The sequence below is a fragment of the Alexandromys fortis genome, unplaced genomic scaffold (genome assembly GCF_014885135.2).
Source record: "Alexandromys fortis isolate MF-2015 unplaced genomic scaffold, M_Fortis_MF-2015_v1.1 scaffold_50, whole genome shotgun sequence".
Lineage (NCBI taxonomy): Eukaryota > Metazoa > Chordata > Mammalia > Rodentia > Cricetidae > Alexandromys > Alexandromys fortis.
In genome coordinates this window covers 3156505-3179650 of record NW_026067932.1, presented here as the reverse complement: position 1 = coordinate 3179650, position 23146 = coordinate 3156505, and the positions used below count along the sequence as shown (strand labels likewise).

General features: G+C 42.7%; 1 protein-coding gene across 1 annotated transcript in view; it reads left to right on the top strand.

The window, feature by feature from the left end:
- Fgd6 (FYVE, RhoGEF and PH domain containing 6) overlaps nt 1-23146 on the top strand; it is a 112913-nt gene that overhangs the window by 61960 nt on the left and 27807 nt on the right. Inside the window, exons 6-9 of the mRNA XM_050145625.1 lie at nt 106-257; nt 3183-3339; nt 4756-4843; nt 21981-22031. Coding sequence (XP_050001582.1) covers nt 106-257; nt 3183-3339; nt 4756-4843; nt 21981-22031 — 448 coding nt within the window. The remainder of the gene's footprint in view (nt 1-105; nt 258-3182; nt 3340-4755; nt 4844-21980; nt 22032-23146) is intronic.

Below are 23146 nucleotides of genomic sequence, written 5' to 3'. Positions count from 1 at the left end.
ATAGAGTTGCAAGAGATAGCTTTGTGATTTAGATCATCGTAGGGACAAGGCTTTTGATCTACTTCCGAGTTTGTACAGCGCTCTTCCTCCTCCTGATGATAACAGGATTTCCGGGATGCTGTGGCTCATGCATCCAGGCAACTTGGGAAGCCTGTGATTGAGGACCGGATCCTGAACCAGATCTTGTACTACCTGCCTCAGCTGTATGAGCTCAACCGGGATCTCCTGAAGGAACTGGAGGAAAGAATGCTGAGCTGGTAAGACAATCCCAAGAAACCATGCCAAGGAGAGAGAGAGAGAGAGAGAGAGAGAGAGAGAGAGAGAGAGAGAGAGAGAGTGGTCCCTTATGCAGAACTGCTGCAGTATGTTGAACTTTCTTCGCAGTTATCTGTATGATGAATATTTCGGATTGCCACACCTCATTTAGCACGCTGGATTTATATACATATCATTTTAAAAGTTCTTCAACAATGCTTGCTCAGATCCATGCTCAGCTGTTGTTTTTTCTGTTTCTTTTTTTCCTTTTTGTTTTGTTTTTCTGTTCATTTATTGAGATAGGGTTTCACTTCCTGAAAAATTCCAGGCTGTAGTTTTTTAAAGGTATAGCGAAAATAAGTTATTACCAAAATTATTCTGTATATATTTTATCTTTTGTTTCTTATAGAATGTTATATTAATCTTATCCTAGCTGACTTTAAAGCCTAATGATAGGCATATTTATATTAGTAATATAAGAGGTTTAAATATTTTTTGCTTGTACTAAAGTCTTCTTCAAGTTTTGGACCCGTAGATGATCCATGTTCAAATATTAAGCATTCCTGAGAACCAGCCTAAGCTAATGAAAGAGACAGCTCTTCACTCATAGAAAAAGTTAAATTTATTGCTAACAAAATAGTTCAAGTCTTTGAATAAGGTATTTCTTTTCACTGGGTCTAATGGAGCAGGCTTGCAAGCCCACGTACTTGGGAAGCTGAGGCAAGACAACATGTTCACTGAGTTGCACGGGCAGTTTAATGAGTTTCTGTTTCAAAATAAAAAGTGAAAGGCGGGCTGGCAAGATGAGTCAGTGGGTAAAGGTGCTTGCCACCAGACTTGCTGACCTGAGTTTGACCCTTGGAGCCTGCGTGTGAAAGGAGGCAGCTGATTGCCACAGCTGTCCTCTGGGCTCACACCTATGCCTCACTCCTCAACATCAATCAGTAAGTCAATCCATAAAAATATTTAGATAAAAAGAGGTCTGGGGTTTTGCTTAATGGTTTGCTTACCATACAAGAAACCGTAGGATTAGGGCAGTTAGAGCACCAAATACTTTCTATATAGAGCAAAGTGTACACGTTTGTCTTGGCAAGACCAATGTAAGGGCCACACTGTTAGAGAAATTGTAGTATTTTCAATTCTGGGACCAGCTAGAGAGGGGCCAGTCTTTATAAAACAGAAGTTTGAAACTCTAGGTTAGGGGGGCTGGAGAGATGGCTCAGTGGTTAAGAGCATTGCCTGCTCTTCCAAAGGTCCTGAGTTCAATTCCCAGCAACCACATGTTGGCTCACAACCATCTGTAATGAGATCTGGTTCCCTCTTCTGGCCTGTAGGCACATATGGAGGCAGAATATTGTATACATAATAAATAAATAAATATTTTTTTTAAAAAAAAAGCAACTCTAGGTTAGGACCTCAAGTGACACTGGGGTAATTAAACTGGTATGCCGTATCTCTCTGCCCGGGAAACTTGGGAGCAGAGACCTTGTTGATGTGGAAAATCTTGGCCCCGTACCCCTTACTATAGTGACACTTCTGCTTCACTGTCACACAGGACACACTTAGCCAGTACCGACTCTTCACCTTGATCTCCAGGCCATACATAGATCATGTTCTGCTCCCTAAGGATGGCCCAAGGCCACTGCCTGCTCATCATGCAGTTTTGTTGGGGCAGAGCTATGAGAAACAAGGTACTTACACTGGGATCAAGGAATCCATGTCCTGGCTACCACCACCCCACGTGACAGTAGCAGTGTGCCTGTCTCCCTAGTTATCTGATGGTTTGAAATAAGTTACTGGACCCAATTTTTAAAGTGTCTCTCTTCGTAGCTACCCTGGCTTGGGATCTACTCTGTAGTATAGGCTGGTCTTGAACTCATAGCAATCCTACTGTCTCACCTTCCGAGTCCTAGAGTTACAGGCGTGAGCTACCATGCCTAGCAAGTATTTCATTTTTCCAAGATTTGAATATCTACTGAATATTACTAGTTGGTAATCTACATGTGACAAGCATATCATAGTATACAAAATATACAAAGGTCTTGCTTTCAGGGGTCAGACCTTTTAGTGGGGAGAAGGACCAGGTAAATAGACAAGAAAAATCAGAAAAAAAAACAACTTCTGATTTGCGGAGACTGATAACATGCTGGGGTACTCACTGAAGGTTAGGTCTAAAAAGGCTCTCTAAGAAAGTGAAACATGGGCTAGGAATACAGTCAGTAGTAGAGAGCTTGCCTACCATTTATAAGGTGTTCAGATGTCAGCTGTCTACGCCCCTCCCCCCAAATATGGAGCATGGGAACTGAGACGGGAACGTGGGAATGGGGAAACTCCAAGAGCTCCCTATTTCCAGGCTTCAGTGGACTTTGTGTAGTCAAAGAACATAGAAGCTTTGGAGAGCTGGAAAAGTGAAGGGAACATGGCTTGGGTCAGGCAGACAGGAAGGAGCAGTGGCTCTTGTATGCATGGAATCTGTTTTTACTCAGTATAATAGAAGTCCTCGGAACTGGGTGTAGTGGCACTCACCTGTAATCACAGCGAGAGAGATGCTGAAGCAGGAGGGTCCTGAGTTCAAGACCAGCCTGGGTAGTTTAGTGATCCCATCTACATGCATGCATACATACAAACGTGAACACACAGAGAAATAGAGAAAAGAAGTCATTATCGGAAGTTACATAATAGGATGTGCATTTTTTTAGGCTCTTGCTGTGCTAAGGAATGGAATAGAGAAGATAAAAATGGAAACGGGGACCAGTCAGAGATGGCAGAGTCTGGGCAAGATGTGTTTGTGGCAGGGGCAATGAAGAGCTGCATCTTAGGATATGTTTTCAAGAAGAGAAAAGAATAAAAGGACGAGCTGATGACGTCGCTGTGCCTTGGGCACATTAATGACTGCTCTTATGTTTTTGTGTGTCCTCTATCCATAGGAATGAACAACCAAGAATTGCTGATATCTTTGTGAAGAAGGGGCCATATTTAAAAATGTATTCCACATACATCAAAGAATTTGATAAGAACATAGCTTTGCTGGATGAGCAGTGCAAGAAAAACCCAGGCTTTGCTGCGGTTGTTAGAGAATTCGAGGTATTTGCTACCATACAATTTTGAAATTTTTTTCTTATATTTTCTATACCTTAATTACTTATAGTCGTTGAAAAAAAACTTTTGAATAAAGATGTGTTAATATATAATCTCTTCTAAATCATAGAAGGAATTAGTTGACAAATAAACCAGCGAAAACTCAAACAGTCCAATACTCGATTCTGAAGATCTCTTACTGCACACTGTAGTGTTTTGATTGGGTAAATAGTATTTTGGTGAGAGTTAGTTAACCGGTTAATTAGTTTGTAGCCAGGCTGACCTCAAAGTCCTGGCTTTCAAATCTCAACAGTTGGTAGCAGCTTCACTGAGGAGGCTGAGGCAGGAAGATAAGGCATTCAAGGTCATCCTCAGCTGCCTACTGACTTCCAGGCCAGCATTTCTGGCCTCAAAGTTCCCTGTCTCAAAGACAAAATAAGATCTAACAAGATCATGCAGAAGGTAAAAGTACCTGCTGGCAAGCCTGACCCACCTGAGTTCAATCCCTGAAACCCCACATGTGGGATGAGAGACCTGACTCTAGAAAGTTGTCCTCTGATCCCATCATGCATGCTGTGGCATGTGTGTACCCAACACCTACACACATGTGCACATATGTGCAGGCCCACATACACACAAGTAATAAATAGACAAATGAATAAACAATATAATCTTATTTTTTAAGCATGTGGTGAAATGTATACCCCAAGACTTAGAATCATAGCCATTTTAAGTATCTAAACTCTTTAGTATGAAGTATGGGGACAATATTGAGTAACCGTCCCTCTAAAACATACTTAGTCTTGCAAAATTGAGATTCCATGGCCATTAATCATTAACTTGTCCTTCCCTCCCTCCCTGGCCACCCTATTCTGCCTTCTCTCTTGATGAATTTGAGTACTAAGGGAACATTTCTTATTTTCACCCAACATTTTCTTCCGTTTGTCTGACAATTTCACAAATAGTAATTGAAAGAAACATAATTTTTGTTAGATAAGCAAATAAACAGTTTTAGCATCAAAGTAAAAAACCTTGTCTTTGTTTTATATGTCAGCTAAAGCTTTGTGTTTTGACTGAACGTTTGGAGGTGCAAACCTGATTTGATTGGGATAAAATGATATTGTACATTGTTACCCAGACTTGCCTCAGATTTGTTATTCAGTCAGGCCTGGCTGTCCTTGGACCCTCATCCACCTGCCTCCACCTCCTGAGCCTTGGTGTTCTACACATTTTTACAACTAGTTCAATTTTACTCTATCCGTTTTGATTACTAGGTTTTAGCATTTGTTTAGCATTTGATAGCTGCAGTCACTCTCCTTTGTGACAGCCACTGTCACAGCTGCCGTGAGTTCTCCTCCCCAGTTGCTGGCTGCTTTTGAAAAAACAATGGATTTACTTTCAATGCTTTCTTCCCCCCTTCAGATGAGCCCGCGATGTGCCAACCTGGCCCTGAAGCACTACCTGCTGAAGCCAGTTCAGAGGATCCCTCAGTACAGGCTGCTGCTGACAGGTGGGCTCCCAAACCTTACCAGCCAGCTGACCCTGACTGCCCTTATTGAGTCTTATTGAGTATGCCTTTCCTAAGCATGCCGCTTCCCACTCTCCACGATCCGCTGCCTGATAGATGAGTTAAGTCACTGGGATTGAGCTGCTTTCAGTTCTGTGAGCATCATGTGCAAGGTGTCACCTCTGGCATTCATGCAGGGTGTGCCATCACATGTACACTCTCACCTCTGGCATTCATGCAGGGTGTGCCCTTTGCTCTGACACTCTTTCACCGTAAGGGTCTACATCCTTGTGTCATTTTACCTGAATAGCATTGTTAATCCCAAGAGGTGTTTTCTTCACTACTTGGGGTCTACAGTCATTCCCATACTTTTGCATAGCACTGTCCTGGGGACTCTAATTACTTTCCTCTGTGGTTATGATGATTGGTTAATGAGCTAAATTTGCACGTATGATCCTTAGAATAATTCTTTGGGCATAGTAAATTATAATAATATTAGCTATTCTTAGCAGTAGTAACAGTAGCCTTACTATGATTATTTGAGTATTCTGACCATCATTTGCAAGTTCTTAGACTTCTCTGACTAGTGTAGAAGAGAATATAAGGTAGAATTTCGATGAAGGAACATGTACTCGGGTACTTTTGTTCCCTGACTCTTTAAAACTTACCATAGTAACACAGTAGCAAGATTTTTTTCATAGACAAAATAACAGGCTTATAAAGATTAAGTGGTTTGATATCATAATAAAAGCTAATACACATCATGCCAGTGCCAAGCATACTATCTGATACACACATCAAGTCTACTGAGATTTGCTGAAGTGTATTGAGGAAAAGGAGAGAATTATCTATATTATTGCCATTACATTTTGTGTTAAAGTGAATAAGAACATTAAAATGTCACCACAACTCAACAGTAGATACGTGTGGTCTGGTGTAAATAGAATTTGAGGTTCTTGGCTATGACTGTTGTCTTTGAGGACACAATGTGAGTGCCATCTCCTTCATCTGGTTCTCTTCAACCAAGATCGACAGAGGAGCATGTGAGCTTGGAGACCCGCATTCGCTCCCTTCCCTTGACGCGGGAGCTTCGGGCTTCCCCACTTGGTAGAGAGGAAAGCAGATGGGAGGGCCTTCCCTTGTAGACCTGTGACCTGCCAGCCAAGGTGTGCTGCGGCTGGATTCGGATTAGATTTCTCTCTGGACTGACATAAAACAAAGTAAATAATGAGCGGATATCCTGCCCATCTGCACTGCTTTCCTCTGCTCTTGGCTGAGATTATTAATTCACAGGACGAGAGGAAGTACCGATACACAGTGTTTTTTCTAGATAGATCTAAAGCTCTGTCATTAACCAGCTATTGGAAAGCACTGGCTATTTCCACAGCTGTAGAGTGAGTACTGTTCTCATTGGCCAAAGACAGCAGTGGCTCGGATTTGGGAAAGACGGATCGGACTCCTGATAAATGAACTGTAAAAGATACCTTTTCTTCCTGTACTCCGGCTGGTCTACAGAGTAAAAATCTGCCTGTTTCATTTAGATTGCATGCTAAATTGTTTTTTTGGTGGAGAAATGAGAAAAGCAAGTTTTTAAAACTGTGAATGTGTGTCTTTTCTCTTTTTAAGACAATTTTTTTTTCATTGTGGAGACAGCAAAGCTTGCCTCAAACGACTTCTAGTCCTGCCTCAGCCTCTTGAATGCTGGGGTTATAGGCATGTATCACCATACCTGGCTTTTATGTTTACATTTCTTGTTATTACATTTACTTATTTGTTTTTTGTTATGTGCGCACATGTGTACATGCATGCCATAACACATGTGAAGGTCAGAGGGCAGCTTGCGAGAGTCTGTTTGCTCCCTACCTTGTGGGTCATGCGGGTTGAACCAGGTCGTCAGGCTGGGCAGCAAGTGCTTTTATCAATTGAGCTCTCTCACCAGCCCATGCCTGGCTTTTAAAAAACTTTTTCTAAAAATGTTTGTTTTATTTTTGAGATTATAATCACATAATTTTCCCCTTTCCTTTCCTCCCTCCAGACTCTCCCATAGACCCCTCCTTGCTCTCTTCCAAATTCATAACCTTATCTTTCATTAGTTAAAATCTGGTTTTTCGTTTTGTTTTGTGTTTTTGAGAAAACAGATTTGTGGCTGGGGATGCAGCTAAGTTGGTGGAGTGCTTGCCTAGTGTGCCTGGAAACCTGGATAAAGGGGCATGGTGGCATGTGTCTGCTATCAAAACAAACAGATTTTTTTTTATTATTTTATAATACCAACATCATGTGAGATTGGACCTAATTTTAAGAGTTTTGTTGTTGTCATTTCTTCTTTCCTTCCTTCCTTTCTTTTTTATGTGTGTTTGGGCTCTTAAATTTTTTATTTTAATGTTGTTTGAGGCAGGCTCTTGCCATGTAGTCCTGGCTGGCTTGGTACTCGCTACGTAGCCCAGATTGTCTTTAAACTCACTGTAATCCTCTTGCTTCAGACTAATGAGTGCTGGAATTAAAAACACGTTCCACCACACTAGTCTCTCACAATTTTTCTCATTTTAGTAATTTTTTTTAAGGTATACACAGGCTGTATAAAAGCCTAGGCTGGCCTAGTACTCACAGAGCCCACTGCCTGGAACTAGGGGTAGTTGTGGAGCACATACGGGAGCTGGGAACTGAGCCTGGGTCCTCAGTAAATCAGCATGTGCTCTTAACTGTTGCGTCATCTCTCCAATCTAGTTGTTAAGTCCGAAGTCTGCATCTGTTTGGATAATTAACTGGGGGCCCGTGTTTGGAGTTCAAATAACTTAATCTCCCAGTAACCTTGAAATCTCAGATGCACAGGTAACCGAGAGGAAGAGCCAGCCTGTATTTGAGTCCGCTCCTGATGTTGGTTATCTTTTAAGTATTTGGCAGAACAGGGGAGGATTCCTGTCTGACTCAGGGCAAGCAGATTCGTTCTTGCCTCCTTGTCTTGGCAGGAGTCTGAGAAATGCATAGATGAAGGACCGATAAGACAGGTTATTTCTTTTTTAGAGAAAATTGAGTGGAAATCCCCAGAGGCAGTGGTCTTTGCCGTTTAGTCATTCAGGATTTTTGTTTTGTTTTTGGGTTTTTTGCAGTGATTTTTTTTACCCTCCCACGGGAGAACTTCTCTTCATTGTAGTAAACAATTCCAACTAAATTCTTGGTGGAAGTCCTTGTAGAATTCCAGTGGTGGGGCTCATGGTCATGACTTGCATCCCCCGGCACCACTTAAATAAATACATACATTAATTAATTCTTGGCAGTAGTTTTTAAGATAAACTCAAATAAGATCTAGAGGATGCATATGGCTGTATAGTGAAATGTTGATAGAAACAGAGTGAGTGGTTTACTTAATGAACGCCGAAGGCTTTTAAATTTTACTTTTTATTTTTCTTGAGACAGGTTTTTCTGCGTAACAGCCCTGGCTGTCCTACAACTAGCTTTGGTAGACCAGGCTGGCCTGGAACGCACAGATCTGTGCCTGCCTCTGCTTCCCGAGTGCTGGGATTAAAGGCGCGCGCCACCACTTTCTGGCTCTAAATTTTACTTTTGTATTGACTATCAAGATTAATGCATTACAGTCAGGCCCTTTCCTAAGAATGTGGGGCGCTCAGATGCCCTAGAGTTGGGGAGAGTGGGAATAAGGAAGCAAACACCGTGTAGTTCCATTACGTCTGGGTCTGTTATCAGTCCTGACCCGTGCCAAAGACTTGACCACTGGAAGGGTTGGGCAATGAAGAGTTGTTCCTTTTTATGAAGTTCAGAGCCCTGCTGCGGAGCCCCGTGAATGTGTGCCGGCTGGATAGACCACTACATAATGTTGAAAGCCGAGAGCAAGCTTCCATAGACCTGGGCACTTGCAGGCAGAAGGACTAAACTTTCCGGTCCTTCTCCCTGGTAGGGTCTCCAGGTTTTCCTGTCCCTCTGGTTCCTGCTGCTGCTGGGATCCAGGTCAGGGCTTTCCCACCCATTCCCTGTCCCAGAAATGTCTTCCTGCTGCCCGCATCAGTTATCACACCCCGTGACCCAGGAAACCATTGCTTCCTTTCTCTGCCAAAGGTGTACTCTGATTCTGCTCATTCGATTCTTATGATTTATTTATTTGTTATTTAGTTTATCTACTTACTTTTTTTTGTGCTAGGGATTGGTTCAAGAGCCTTTTACAAGTGTTCATCCCCTGGACTGTATCCCCGGCCCTCATGGTGCTTGCTAGAAAAGTTGGGAGAGCACTTATCCACAGCGTAGAGACCAATCTCCCCCTCCCTCTCTCTCTCTCTCTCTCTCTCTCTCTCTCTCTCTCTCTCTCTCTCCCTCTCTCTCTCTCTCTCTCCCTCCTCTAGTTGTGGTCTGGTTTTCCCTGTCTCCTGAAGCATTTTCTCTCAGGCTCAGTTTCCTCATACATTAAGCAGTCCCTCAGCAAATGGACACCTACAGGTAGCACAGTAATGGCCCTCCCCCCCCACAGGCTATCCCGTCCTCTTTGAGGCCACGTCCCTTCCCTCAGGCTCTCACTGAGCTCTTCCTCTCTCCCTACAATTTATATGGATCTTGCCACTTCTTGTTTTTGTAAGCGTTACCTTTTTGCTTTGAAGGGCTCTTTTATACATATAAAAATATGTAACTAATATAAAAAGGCAAATCCTTTTTCATCTTCTGTTATTTAGAAATGACTCAGAGACCTTTTCTGATTTTTTTAAAATCTCTACCTATATTATATTAGAATTTTTTCTCAATAAAAGTATTTCTTGTGGAACGTTATATTACATTGATATTGAAGGAAGTTGAGTCAGATAGGATCACTGAGGAGAAAACATATTGAAAGACATAATTGAAAATCTGAAAATCTTTTCCATTTCCACAGTGATGGGCAAACAACAGTCCTTTGAACTTTGATTCAGTGTACTTCCTTTGATCTCGTTCAGAATATTTATGTTACATTAAGTTGTTTTAGCGATATATTTTATTACTCTTTCCTATAGCCCTTGCCTTTGGCTAAGATGGCATTAATTTTCTCTAGGTTTTGGAAATCCAAGATTTTCCATGTTGGTAGAAAATGGGATATTAAAAACATCTGTTGTGGTATTCTGAAGCTGCAAGTGTGATAGCCAGGTTAATCTGCAGATTTAAAAACTTAAGTTAATAGACTACACTTCATCCTTATTAAAACTTCTGTTAGCAAGTATTTTATTCTAAAACCAGAACATTCAAAGTCATTTTAATGGAGCGTAGCAGTCCATACCTTCAATCACTGCCCTTGGGGCCGCAGGAGTTCTGCTTATCTGCTTAGCAAGTCCCAGGCCAGCCAGGGTTACATAGTAAGACCCTGTCTCAGTACAAAAATTAAAAAAAAAAAAATTTAAAAAGGTCATTTCCACACCACCTCCAGGTCAGTACTTCGGTTTGAAAGGATGGTAGTGGTCATATATTAGATTTCAGATGAAAAGTTACTTTCTCACAAGCCTTTGATGGAGGCATCCTATCCACTGTGTGGGGAGGGAATGCCATTCAGAATTTGTGTTTATTAGCCCAGCTCCTGTTCTGTTGCAATTCCTTTTCTTTTGTTTGTTTGTGTGCTGTTTTTCAAGACCAAGTCCTTTGTATAGCTTTGGAGCCTGTCCTGGAACTCGCTCTGTAGACCAGACTGGCCTCGAACTCACAGAAATCCGCCTGCCTCTGACTTCTGAGACTGGGATTAAAAGCTGCGCCACTGGCTGTAATTAATCTTTAATTATAGTTTTGAGTAAGCCATTTAAAGGGATTCTGTTAAATATATTACATCTGTGAAATATTTTTTTTCAAATATTTATTTATTATGTATACAATATTCCATCTGTGTGTATGCCTGCAGGCCAGAAGAGGGCGCCAGACCTCATTACAGATGGTTGTGAGTCACCATGTGGTTGCTGGGAATCGAACTCAGGACCTTTGGAAGAGCAGGCAATGCTCTTAACCACTGAGCCATCTCTCCAGCCCCCATCTGTGAAATATTTAAATGCTCTGGAAAGACCTTGGGACCTAAGAACTGAGCACATTCTGTTTGTGTTCCTTTTGTTTGCTTGTTTTTGTGTTTTTTGAGACAGTCTCTTGTAGCCCATACTGGCGTCAACTTCCTGTGGATCCAAGGATGGCCTTGAACTACTGTTCCTTCTGCCTTCTCCATCCTAATGCTAGGATTACAGACGTGCATCCCCATGCCTGGTTCCTGCAGTACTGGGGAGCAGACTCAGGGCTTTGTGCTTGCGAGGCATGTACTCCGGTGCCTTAACTACATACTCGGACCTATTCTGGTTTTGTTGTTGTTTTGAGAGAAGGTGTCATGTAGTCCAGATGACCTCGAACACCCCATCTTATGCTTCCTCCTCCCAAATGCTGGGATTACAGACTGGCTGCCTCCCCTAGCCAATGTGCTTCTTTAATTCTCAATTAAATTAGATCTGGTGGAAGATCTCATGATTACCATGGTTCAGACATCGTGCTAATACGAGTACACATTATTTTTAGTTGTATGCCCCAACTATAATTTGCTATAAAAATATCTGTGGTTTCCATGGTGATAGAGTCACAGGGATTGTTAATCCTTCTGGGATTTTTCTACCAATGTCCATGGTAGAAAGAAACTTTTGCTGGATGGTGGTGTGTACTCATCTTTAATCCCAGCACTAGGGAGGCAGAGGCAGGTGGATCTCTGTGAGTTCGAGGCCAGCCTGGTCTACAGAGTGAGTTCTAGGACGGCTAGGACTGTTACACAGAGAAACCCTGTCTCGAAGAAGAAAAAAATAAAAGAAACTCTTATTTCATCTAAAGGTTAATGAGAATGGGGCTGGGTATGATAGTTCATGCTTTTAATCCCAACACTTGGAAGCAGAAGCAGGTGGATCCTCGTGAGTTTGAGCCCAGCCTCTTCTACACTGTAAGTGACAGTCATAGGTACAGTGAGACCCCATTTTATAGAAATAAAACAATAAAGGTTAGGGACAATGGAGTCTGTTTATGTGCTTGTTTTTGTCCATCCAAGGTTGCGGATACCCTGAATTCTACCAGCGGAGATCGCTACAAAGCCATTCTTTCTTTAATCCTTAGTGCAAATTTGACCCAGATTCCCTGCAAGTAGCCGAATGCCTCTGTTTCTGGGGCTTGTTTAGTGAGCAGGATTTGTTGCTGGAGTTTCTCACAGTTTCTGTCGGAACTGTGAGCTCATAGGAACTGTTCCAATTGGAGAAAGCCCTTGAAGTTTAGCTACACTTGACCTCTTTTTGGTGCTTAGATTGGCTTCATTCTTTACTTGGCTGTTGCATAGCAAAATGCACTTGTCTCTCGATGCCTAAACTTGACAACTATGGACAGGAGTTTCCTTACACTGCAGAGTGGGTTAAATGTGCCAAGGCCCTTTCTGTGTACTTGAGATTGTCACTTGATCAACTGGCAGCCACTAAGACAGTGGGTCTTGGAAGACTCAGAGTAAGGGCTTGAGAGCCTTCCATAGGTTGTCTCCTCTTAAGTGAATTCTAGAATTCTAGATATGCCTAGCTAGTCTAAAAGGGTCCTGGGGACAGTTCTAAGATGTGCCTCTAGATTTTGTCACAGCATGAACTTGGGGTCAGGTTTGCTTCATGAGTCCTTAGAAGCTGCCTTTTCAGGACCAAAGACATCAAAATCTAGGGTAGATAGGCACGGTTTTTTTTTTTTTTTTTTTTGTTACTCTGCCCTGCATTAAGGTACTCAAATGAGGTCCAAGTCCAGCCTGTATTTCAATAATGGAACTCCATCATTCAAGAAAATAGCCTTTTCTAATTCACAGAATGATGTTTCTTGCATTCTAAGCCATGAGTCTGGAAGGATTAAAATAAGTGCCCACATATTTCAGAGTAGCACAGGATTTCATTCAAAAGGGAACAGGACCAACCAGAACACTTGACAGCCAGCCACACGAGTGAAAAAGTACCCAAGGGACTTCTAATCATGAGCTGCCAAGGAAGTGGGTACTGATTTCTAAGGTGCATAGTTTAGTTGGCTTCCTAATTTAATCAACAGATTCTAGTTAAATCACCATTTTTCTGCTGTGCATGGCCCTTCCCATGATGTACCCGATCCTATGCTATGCAGCACACGCAGTTATGGTGTGTAGGGGACTCTTCCTACAAGCTAGCTCAGCAGCCACGGGTTTCCTTAGTACGCAGTTGCAACATAGTCAGGCTGAATATGTCTCTGCCCATATACCCAGTAGCCGGAATACGTTTGAATGGGAACCACCAGCGTGCCAGCTGTTAGCGAGGACTCGTTCTGTTCTTCGGCTTGGAGTGGGCTGGACGCGGCTTCCTGTAGATCTCTATCTAAATTGCTAGGTGCATTGTTAGAGAAGTCTGTGCGCCTTCTTGTAATGCCAGCACCTGGGAGGTGGCAGCAGGAAGAGCAATAGTTCAAGGCCAACCGAGTCTGAGGCCAGCCAGCCTTTTGAGATTGTTTTTCAAAATCCTAATTTTAAAATGTTTTCCCTAGCAACCCCTGAGAAAGTTGTTTGAAATATGGCAAAAGGCAAATTATCAAGATAATGATCCGTGTTATAATTAAAATGATCATGCCACTTCTCCAGTTCCGTGAGCTGGAAGGAGTGAGATAAGATGCTGTTTATGGCACCTGCTGGACCTGGACAGCAGATTTAAGACTTCCACCAGGCAATAAAATAGAGGAGGAAATCTTCTGTGTTGCTAAGACACACGAAGCATTTATAAAGCCAGAAGGAGTAATTCAAAATTGTACTCATGCTGGTAGTGGTAGCACACACCTCCAATCCCAGTACTCAGAGAACTGAGGCAGGAGGATTAAAAGCTTGAGGCCAGCCTATGCTACTTAGAAAGGCATTGTCTTTTTGAAAAACCAAAAATCAAGCTGGGTGGCTGTGGTGGTTTGAAAGAAAAGGGCTTCGATAGGGCGTGGCATTATTGGAGGAAGTGTGTCACTGTGGGGGTGGACTTTGAGGTCTCCTGTGCTCGAACTAGGCCCCGTGATGTGGTTCATTTCATGCAGGACTCTCAGCTCCTTCTCCAGCACCATGTCTTGCCTGCATGGTGACATGTCCTGCCATGATGGGAATGGACTAAACCTCTGAAACTGTAAGCCACCCAATTAAATGTTTTCGTTATAAGAGTCGCCATGGTCTTGGTGTCTCTCCACAGCACTCCACAGCAATGGAAACAACAGTGCTATAATCACGGTCCTTAAGAGATAGAGGCACTATCAGGACTTCAAGGTCAACACTGGCTGTATGGAAACCTGTTCCAAAAAAATGCATATACACTATTTTAGAGAGATGTTCATGGTTTAAATTTTCTTCGTTATTGTTTAACTTACCAAATTTCTCATAGGGCACTTTATAATTAATGAAGGTTTCACAATATTTAAAGGTCTGGCTTTTTCTTTGTTTGTGTTTTTCGGTCTAATTCAATTGCTCCCAGCCCCAGACAGGGTCTTGCTAATTTTCATCAGTCTTGTAATCCTCCTGCCTTAGTCTCTCTCCTGAGTAGCTGAATGGCTAGCATATACCACCGTATCTAGCCAGCTTAACTCTTTTCCATATCTAAAAGTGCTGAAAGAGACTGGTGGCCTTCGGTGGCAGAATGCTTACTTAACATTCTCTAACACCATAAAAATGAATGGATCAAATAAAAACAAACAACAGTGCATTGAAAAAAATTGGCAAGAGTGTTCTCTAGCTAGACCAGGGGAATGACAATTTCCTTAAAAGAAAAATCAAAAAAACACAACCTTTTTTTTAGAAAATATATGCTGATTACAGTCTCCCCTCTCTGATTTTCTTCCAGATCCCCTCCATTCATCCAACTCTGTGCCTTCTTTCTTTGTTTAGAAAATGAACAGACAAGTAAAAACAAACTAGAATAAAACCAAACAAAAAGCTTGAAACACACACGTAGGTACACTCAAAAGAAATCATAAAAACTCAAAATTGGAAACCATGATATATAAGCAAAGACCTGTAAGGTTAAACAGAAGCATTAGAGAACAACAACAACAAAGTTTCTAGAAATGCCATTGAGTTTGTTTTGTGTTGGCCACCTACTGCTGGGTATGGGGCCTGCCCTTAAAGTGTTGTGTGTGTTTTTCCCTTTGTGAGTGGTTATCAATTGGAGATAGCCTCTGGGTTAGGGATGGGGGTGTGTCTCTACTTTGCCTCTCACCCCTGGGACCCCTATCAGGGCCAGACCTGTGCAGGCCCTGTGCATGCTGCTGCAGTCTCTGAGTTCATAAGTGATCAGTCCTCTTGTGTCTAGAAAGCCCTGTTTCCTCGGTGCCCTCCGTCCCCTCTGACTCTTACGTTAGTCTTCCTCTTCAGCAGAGTTCCCTGAGCCCCGAGGGGAGGGATTTGATGAAGACACCCCATTTTAGGACTGAATATTCAGAAGGTCTCTGCCACCCTCTCCCCCTCTCTGCACACTGTCCAGTTAGCTTTCATCTCCATCAGGAGGAAGCCAATCTGTGGCTGGCTGAGCCAAACACTAGTCTATCCATATACGCAGAATGTCGTTAGGAGTCACTTTGTTGCTGTGTTCATTTTGCACTACTTGGTTATTGAGGGGAGTAAGAATTTGAACCTCTGATTCCTTAGAAGGAGCTCTATAAGTCTCTCCTGAGCTGCCTTGAAGAAATCAACCTTGTAACTTGACACATAGACCTTTGTTTTAATATTTCAAATGATACGATCTTTGGAGAGTCAGGGTAATTTTAAGTTGCTTGTTTCAGACTTTGAGACTTTATAAAATAGGCTTATCGCATAAGTAGATAGCCTTTATTGGCATCCCCTAGTTCTGCATGTCTTGTTAAATGCAGTACGAATTTATGGAGGAAAGAAGAAACCCAAGCACAGCAAGCAAGCCTTGTCTCCAATTTGGAACACTTTACTCTGGAACGATACTCCTTCATTTCCTTGGCGCTGCCGCCAACCGCTCTCAGCACACAGTCTAGGCCATCAGAAGGCAGAAAGTTCTAGACTCTTACCAATGACTGAAATTTAGTGAAAGTTTACCTCTGAGTATGTTCTGTTTGTGGTTGACTGTTGGTTGTGATTTGGAGTGGTAAGGCTTACTAGAAGCTCTGGGGTAGAAAATATGGGCCTTCCAGAAGATCTCATAGTGTTAAGTCCTTTCATTTTGGGCCTTACTTGAGTAGAAAGGTAACGTGCATATCCTTAGATCTTGCACAAACTACATTTCAGTTAGGTTTGCTTAATATTACTAATGTTAAGGGGCAAGATATTCAGGAGTTAATTAATCAATGGTGCCACCTGGTGGCCAAAGAGTACATTTTATGATGTTCTTATGCCAGTAATTTAATTCTTATTTTCTGTCTGTCTGTCTCTGTCTCTGTCTCTCTCATTCTGCTCCTCTCTGTCTCTGTCTCCAAGATCTCCATCTCGTAAGCCTCCTGCCTCCACCTCCCGAGTGCTGAGATCACAGTTGTGCACCACCACTCCTGGCTTTTTTGTTTCCTAATTTTGATTTTTAATAACAACAATAGTCTCATTGGGTTTTGAGACAGTGTTTTTGTTGTTGTTGTTGTTTTGTTTTAAAAAACAGTCTTTACTTAATGTGTTTAGGCAGGAGCAGGAAATTGATGATGTTACAAGTCTAACCTGGCAGCAAAGCGATCCTGCCCCCATGATTCCTGTGAACATTTCTGCAGGGCCAGGTCCTGAAGAGGAGGTGGTAGCACACCCAGGAGTACACAGGCCGTCTGTCTGCTCTCCTTCCTGGTTTCACCCTGGCTTCAGCCAGTCACGGCAGCATGGTTTCGGTGTTGCCTGACTCACATTGATCAGTCATCATCCTCATGCTGCTGCCAAGGTCCTGTTTGATTCATAACCGCTGAAGGAGATCAAGGACAGACAGATGGACGGACAGACGGATGGATGGACGGATGGATGGATGGATGGATGGATGAGTTGCAAAGCTGAATTGTAGAGACCAGTATCACATCCTTAAAACTGGCAGAAGACTGACTTATCTGCATTCCTTTCTTGATTAATAACTTGTTGTAGCTGGGCTGAAGCCATGGCTCAATGGTTAAGAGCACTGGCTGCTCTTCCGGAGGACCCAGATTCAATTCCCTGCACCCACAGGGTGGCTCACAACTGTCTACAGCTCCAGATCCAGTGGTTCTGACATTTTCTCACAGACAGACATGCTGGCAAAACACCAGTGCACATAAAGTAAATAATTTAAAAGAATAGCTCATTATAACAGCCTCTTTAGTGTATTTTCTGTGTAGCAACTGCACTGGGCCCTTGTTCTAAAGGCTCAGGCTGGCAGGCCTGCAGTCTAGTTTGAATAGTCCAAACGCAAACCAACCAACCAGCCAAACTAACAAACAAACAAATGCAACTTAGATGCTTATCAGGCTCTGGAAATGATTCTAAGGTCAGGATTTCCTAATATGCACGTCTTATAGGCAGCTTTCTTGGGATTAAGAAATGATTGCATTTGCAGACATGTATTTCTATATAAAGGAACAAAAACTGAAAGGAAGAGGAACTTGCCGTAAGTCTGACAGTGAAGTAAATCTGCTTTCCTACCCAGACTCTTCAGCTAATTACAAGCTTAAGGAAAACCACTTGGCCCTTAGGAATAGCAATTACAAGGGGAAGTTTGGGCTGGAAAGATGACTCAGGGGCAAAGGTGTTTACTGCCATTCTTATGGCCTGAGTTCAATCCCCAAACCCTCAGGATTGAAGGAAAGAATTGACCCTTACAATTTGTCCTCTGACCTCCACATGGACATTGTGCCTGTGCCTCACACAAACACACATAGAATAAATAAATCAGTGTTAAAAAAAACAAAGAAGGGTAAGTTAACTGCAACCCTAACACTTGATTTGTCTGTTTCCGAGACAGTGTCTCCCTGTACTGGAGGCTAGCCTTGAGCTCATCAGCTTCCCATGTGCTGGAATTAGAGGCATGAACCACTATATAGGATAGGGCCTTAGCACCAGCACTTTCAGTCATAGGATTTTAAGATACAGATTCATCCAATACAGCTTATATATGGAATGCATTCTGAGCATAGTCAGTGTGAGAATAGCTTGTTTTGTTTTACTTAGGCAGAGCCTCCCTTGGTTGCCCAGGCTAGTCTGAAACTCACCATACAGTCTTCACTAGCCTTAGACTCCAGGCTATCCTTTGGCTTCAGGCTCCTAAGAGGTAAGAGTTACAGGTGTGAGCCTCTGCACCAGGTTTACTAAGCATTTTTTTAATCTCTGAGAGGAGGCTCAGCATATTGTAGCAGCAATACAATGCAGTGATTTCATGATTTCTTCCATACATATTTCATCAGAGGCAGGCCTTCCTACTAGTGACCTTCCTGGCGAGAAGGAAGCTTTGCCATGCCTCAGGGGAGCTTACCGTGGTCATCCACAACACCTGTCAGGATATTTATAATGCACATATCCAGACTCCATGGGCTCGTAGATCATTGTCCCAGAGCCCGGCACTTCCTGCAGCTTGAGTGTATCTGTCATTATTACTTTTGGAAAACTAATGCTAACATCCATGTTTCCTTAGTTGTTTGTGAACATGACTTGCGAATCTACAGGCTGACATTATATCTGTTCGTGGTGTTGCTAGGCAGAGATTGGGTCTGATACACTCAGTTTTTTAATGTGCTTTTCATCTTCCCTTTTTCTGCACTTCTAGCGGCATCCATATTACTAACTTCAGCCTTTATTTAGAGAACTTGCTGCGTGGTAGTGGGTGATGGGATATGAATTCTGCAGATGAGAGACGGTCTAAAGTGATTAATTGCCATGCCGTGTCCAGTTCAAAGGGGAAAACATTGCTTTCAGATGGAAGGTTTTCTATCAGGGAAGGCAGATCTGAGAAGAGCCTTGGAAACTATCAGTTGAAAACCAGGAATGTAATTCAGTGATAGACCATGTGCTAAGCATGTCCAAGGCCCTGGGTTCCATCCCCAGCACTACACACACACACAACACATGCACATGCACACGCATGCACACACACACACACACACACCACAGACTATGAACAATGTAAATCTGTTGTTGGAGGCCCCTCGTTTGTCTCCCCAACCACTCAGACTCCAACAAGGTTCTGGCATCTGTCTCCTCCAGGTGGTGGCTACATGACTCTGCCTTCTTTCTCCCAGCATTCAATTTAGTTCCCCCAGTTTAGTTTTCCCGCCTAGCTCTATTCTGCTAAGCTACTGGCCAAAACAGCGTTATTCATTAACCAATAAAAGCAACACATAGACATAAGGACTTCCCACACCATGAGTCAGATTTTATTTGTAAAGGTAGAAGGGGTTTACCAGGAGAGCAGTTAGAGACAGAAAGCAGGGTGCCAGGAACTACATGGGAAGTATTTGAATTGTGCCCAACCAAATTTTAGTTAAGGGCAAGGGGCCTGTGTTATGTAATAGCAAGAAAAGGAGAAGCGTGAGTAATGGACCATGCAGTGGGGGGTGGTAAGTTCTAAAGAAAGAAATTGGGTGGATAACGAGGACATCCAGCTTTTCTCAATAGAGAAGTCAGTGTTGTCTGAAGTCCATGGCATACGTTGGTATTAGAGATTCATTAACTAGAACCCTTTCCCGGACCGTGAGACACAGTGTTTATTTATACACCATCTCCGTCTAGACTAGGGTTTCTCAGCAACTTTGACATTTGGGTTATCTGTTGTGAGACTGAATCAATGATGTCCACCTGTATCCCTAACCAGCAGATGCCAGTAGCACCCTTCACCCTAGCTGAGACTGTGCAGACATTGACAGATGTGCTCTGGGGGCAGAGGTGTCTGCATTTGCAAGATGCTGGCTTAGCACACATGGAAGTTACTTTGGTGTCCTCAATATTGATAGATTCTTAGATTGAAAAGTCTGACACATCACTTTGAGGCAGGACCAAGGCCCTCCTCCCTATATCTAAGCTAAGCAAGGTATCCCGCCAAAAAGAATGGGCTCCAAAAAGCCAGTTAAAGCACTAGGGATAAATCCTGGTCCCACTGCCAGTGGCCCCACAGACTGCCCCAGCCACACAACTGCCTAGTTCAATCCTATGCACATTCTCCCACTGTCAATCAGGAGTCTGCGAGCTCTCACTAGCTCGTTAGCTGTTTCTGTGGGTATCCCCATAATGGTCTTGTCCCCTTTGCCCATATAATCCCTCTTCCCTCTCTTTGACTGGACTCTGAAACCTTGGCCCAGTGCTTAGCTGTGGTTCTCTGCATCTGCTTCCATCAGTTGCTGGGTGAAGATTCTATGATGACAAGGTAGTCATCAATCTGACTACAGGGCAAGGCCAGTTCAGGCACCCTCTGCACTATTGCTTAGGGTCTTATCTGGGGTTATCCTTATGGATTCCTGGAAATTTCCCTAGTGTTAGGTTTTTGGATAGCCCCATAATGGCTCCCTCAATCAAGATATCTCCTTTTTTGCTCTCCCTCTATGTCCTTCCCCCTTCTCGACCATCTAATTCCTTCATGTTCTCTTCTCTCTGCCCTTCTCCCTTTCCTTTCTACCCACCCTTCTCCTTCCCCCACATTCCCAGTTTTCTCGGGAGATTTATTTCCTCTTCCTAGGGGCATCCATGTATGTCTCTCTTAGGGTTCTCCTTGTTATCTAGCTTCTCTGGGGTTGTGTTCTCTAGGCTGATTAGCCTTTCTTTGCTTTATGTCTACTATCCACTTATGAGTGAGTACATATCATGTTTGTCTTTCTGGGTCTGGGTTACCTCACTCAGTATGGTTTTCTAGTGCCATCAATTTGCATGCAGATTTCAAGATGTCATTGTTTTTTACTGCTGAGTAGTACTCCATTTGTGAATGTACCACATCTTCTTTATTCGTCCTTGAGTTGAGGGGCACCTAGGTTGTTTTTAGGTTCTTGCTGTTACAAATAATGCTGCTATGAACAGAGTTGAGCAAATGTTCTTGTATGATTTAACATCCTCTGGGTATATCCCCAAGAGTGGTATTCTTGGGTCTTAAGGTAGATTGAGTCCCAATTTTCTGAGAAACCATCTTTACTGATTTCCAAAAGTGGCTGTACAAATTTGCACTCCCACCAGCAACAGAGGAGTGTTCCCCCTACTCTGTATCCTCTCCAGCATAACCTGTCATCAGTGTTTTTGATCTTAGCCATTCTGACTGGTGTAAGATGGAATTTCAGAGTTGTTTTGATTTGCATTTCCCTGATGGCTAAGGATGTTGAGCAATTCTTTAAGCATCTTCCTGCCATTTTAGATTCTTCTGTTGAGAATTCTCTGTTCAGATCTGTACACCATTTTTAAATGGAATTGTTTTGGTATTTTGATGTCTAGTTTCTTGAGTTCTTTATATATTTTGGAGATGTGGGGGTGGTGAAGATGTTTTCCCATTCTGTAGGATGCCGCTTTGTCTTATTGACTGTGTCCTTTGCTTCTCAGAAGCTTCTCAGTTTCAGGAGGTCCCATTTATTGTTTCTCTCAGTGTCTGTGCTACTGGTGTTTTATTTAGGAAATGGTCTTCTGTGCCCATGCAGTCAAGGGTACTTCCCACTCTCTCTTCTACGAGGTTCAGTGTGTCTGGATTTGTATTGAGATCTTTGATCTGTTTGGACTTGAGGTTTGTGCAGATACGGATCTATTTGCAGTCTTCTACAGCTGCCAACACCATTTATTAAAGATGCTTTCTTTTTCCCATTGTATAAGTTTAGCTTCTTTGTCAAAAATCAGGTGTTTATAGGTATGTGGATTAATATCAGGGTCTTCAATATGATTCCATCGGTCCACCTATCTGTTTTTATGCTGATAACAAGCTGTTCCTATTACTATAGTAGAGAATACTATGATTCATAACAGTAACAAAATTACAGATACGAAGTAACAGTGAAAATAGTTTATGGTTGGTGATCAGCACAGTGTGAGAAACTATATTAAAGGGTCACAACATTAGGAAGGTTGAGAACCATTGTCTTATAGTCTATAGTTCTGGTTCTATGTGCCAGATTTCAGGGTTTTGTTTTACCACAGTTGAGCTAAAAATAAAACTGTAGTGTTACATTAGAAAGATGAGTTGGGAGTTGTCCATGTGGCATTGTTCTAATTACTCTATTTGTTCTCTTCTAGACTATTTAAAGAACCTCCTAGAAGACTCTGCGGACCACAGGGACACCCACGGTAACTCTTTTCTATTGTGTTGACTTAGACCTGGAAAGAAAAAATATGCTTTGAACAAAACCCTTATACGAAACTCCTTTTTAAACGTTCCCTCGGGCAGATGAGACGGTAACTAGGGCAAGAGGCCAAGTGCTACTGGAGGCAGGTGATGGCGGTCCCTGGAGACCTCCAGGCTGGCCTCGAGGAGTGTGGGGATGGGCCTGGCCTAGCTGGAGTTTCTTCCTTGTGTGCTCTGTCGTTCAATCTGTGAAGGTCCATTTCTCCATCTTTCAGAACCAGACACTGAGCCAGATGATCCATTTCAAACTTGGAAATCATTTCCCTGAAGTAACTAAACCACCAGTTAAGGCTAAAGTTTAAGCCAGGCGTGGCGGCATACACGTGTAATCCCAGTACTTGGGAAGCTAAGTAAGGATTGCCAAGAGTCTGAGACTAGCCTTGGCTACAGATCGACACCCTGGCTACAGACAAACAAAGCAACCTATAAAAGGATAAAATCTAAATAGCCTTTCATTTGGAGAACATTTATTGCTAGAGGCTACATCCCTCTTAAATCTCAACACCCCATCCCACCCACACAAGGACAAGATTCATAATCATTGTCCCATAATCAATTTTTTAAAAAATATTTATTTATTTATTATGTATACAATATTCTGTCTGTGTGTATGCCTGCTGGCCAGAAGAGGGCACCAGACCTCATTACAGATGGTTGTGAGCCACCATGTGGTTGCTGGGAATTGAACTCAGGACCTTTGGAAGAGCAGGCAATGCTCTTAACCACTGAGCCATCTCTCCAGCCCCCATAATCAATTTTTAAAACAAGGTTTGATTGTAGTATAGGTTGACTTAAAAAAGTTGCTATATAGCCAAGGATGTCCTCAATGCTGTTACACAACACATCTGTGCCGCCAAGTCTTGCTGGTTTGTTTTGAGGCAGGGTGGCCTCTAACTCGTGGTCCTCTTGCCCAAGCCTCTTTTGAGTGCTGGGATTATAAGCCCGTGCCTTACTTGCAGCTTAGTTTCTTTGGTGTAATTATTGTTGTTGATGCTATAAATTCAATTCGGGACACATGCCAAGCAAATGCTCTACCACTGAGTGATTCCCACAGCTC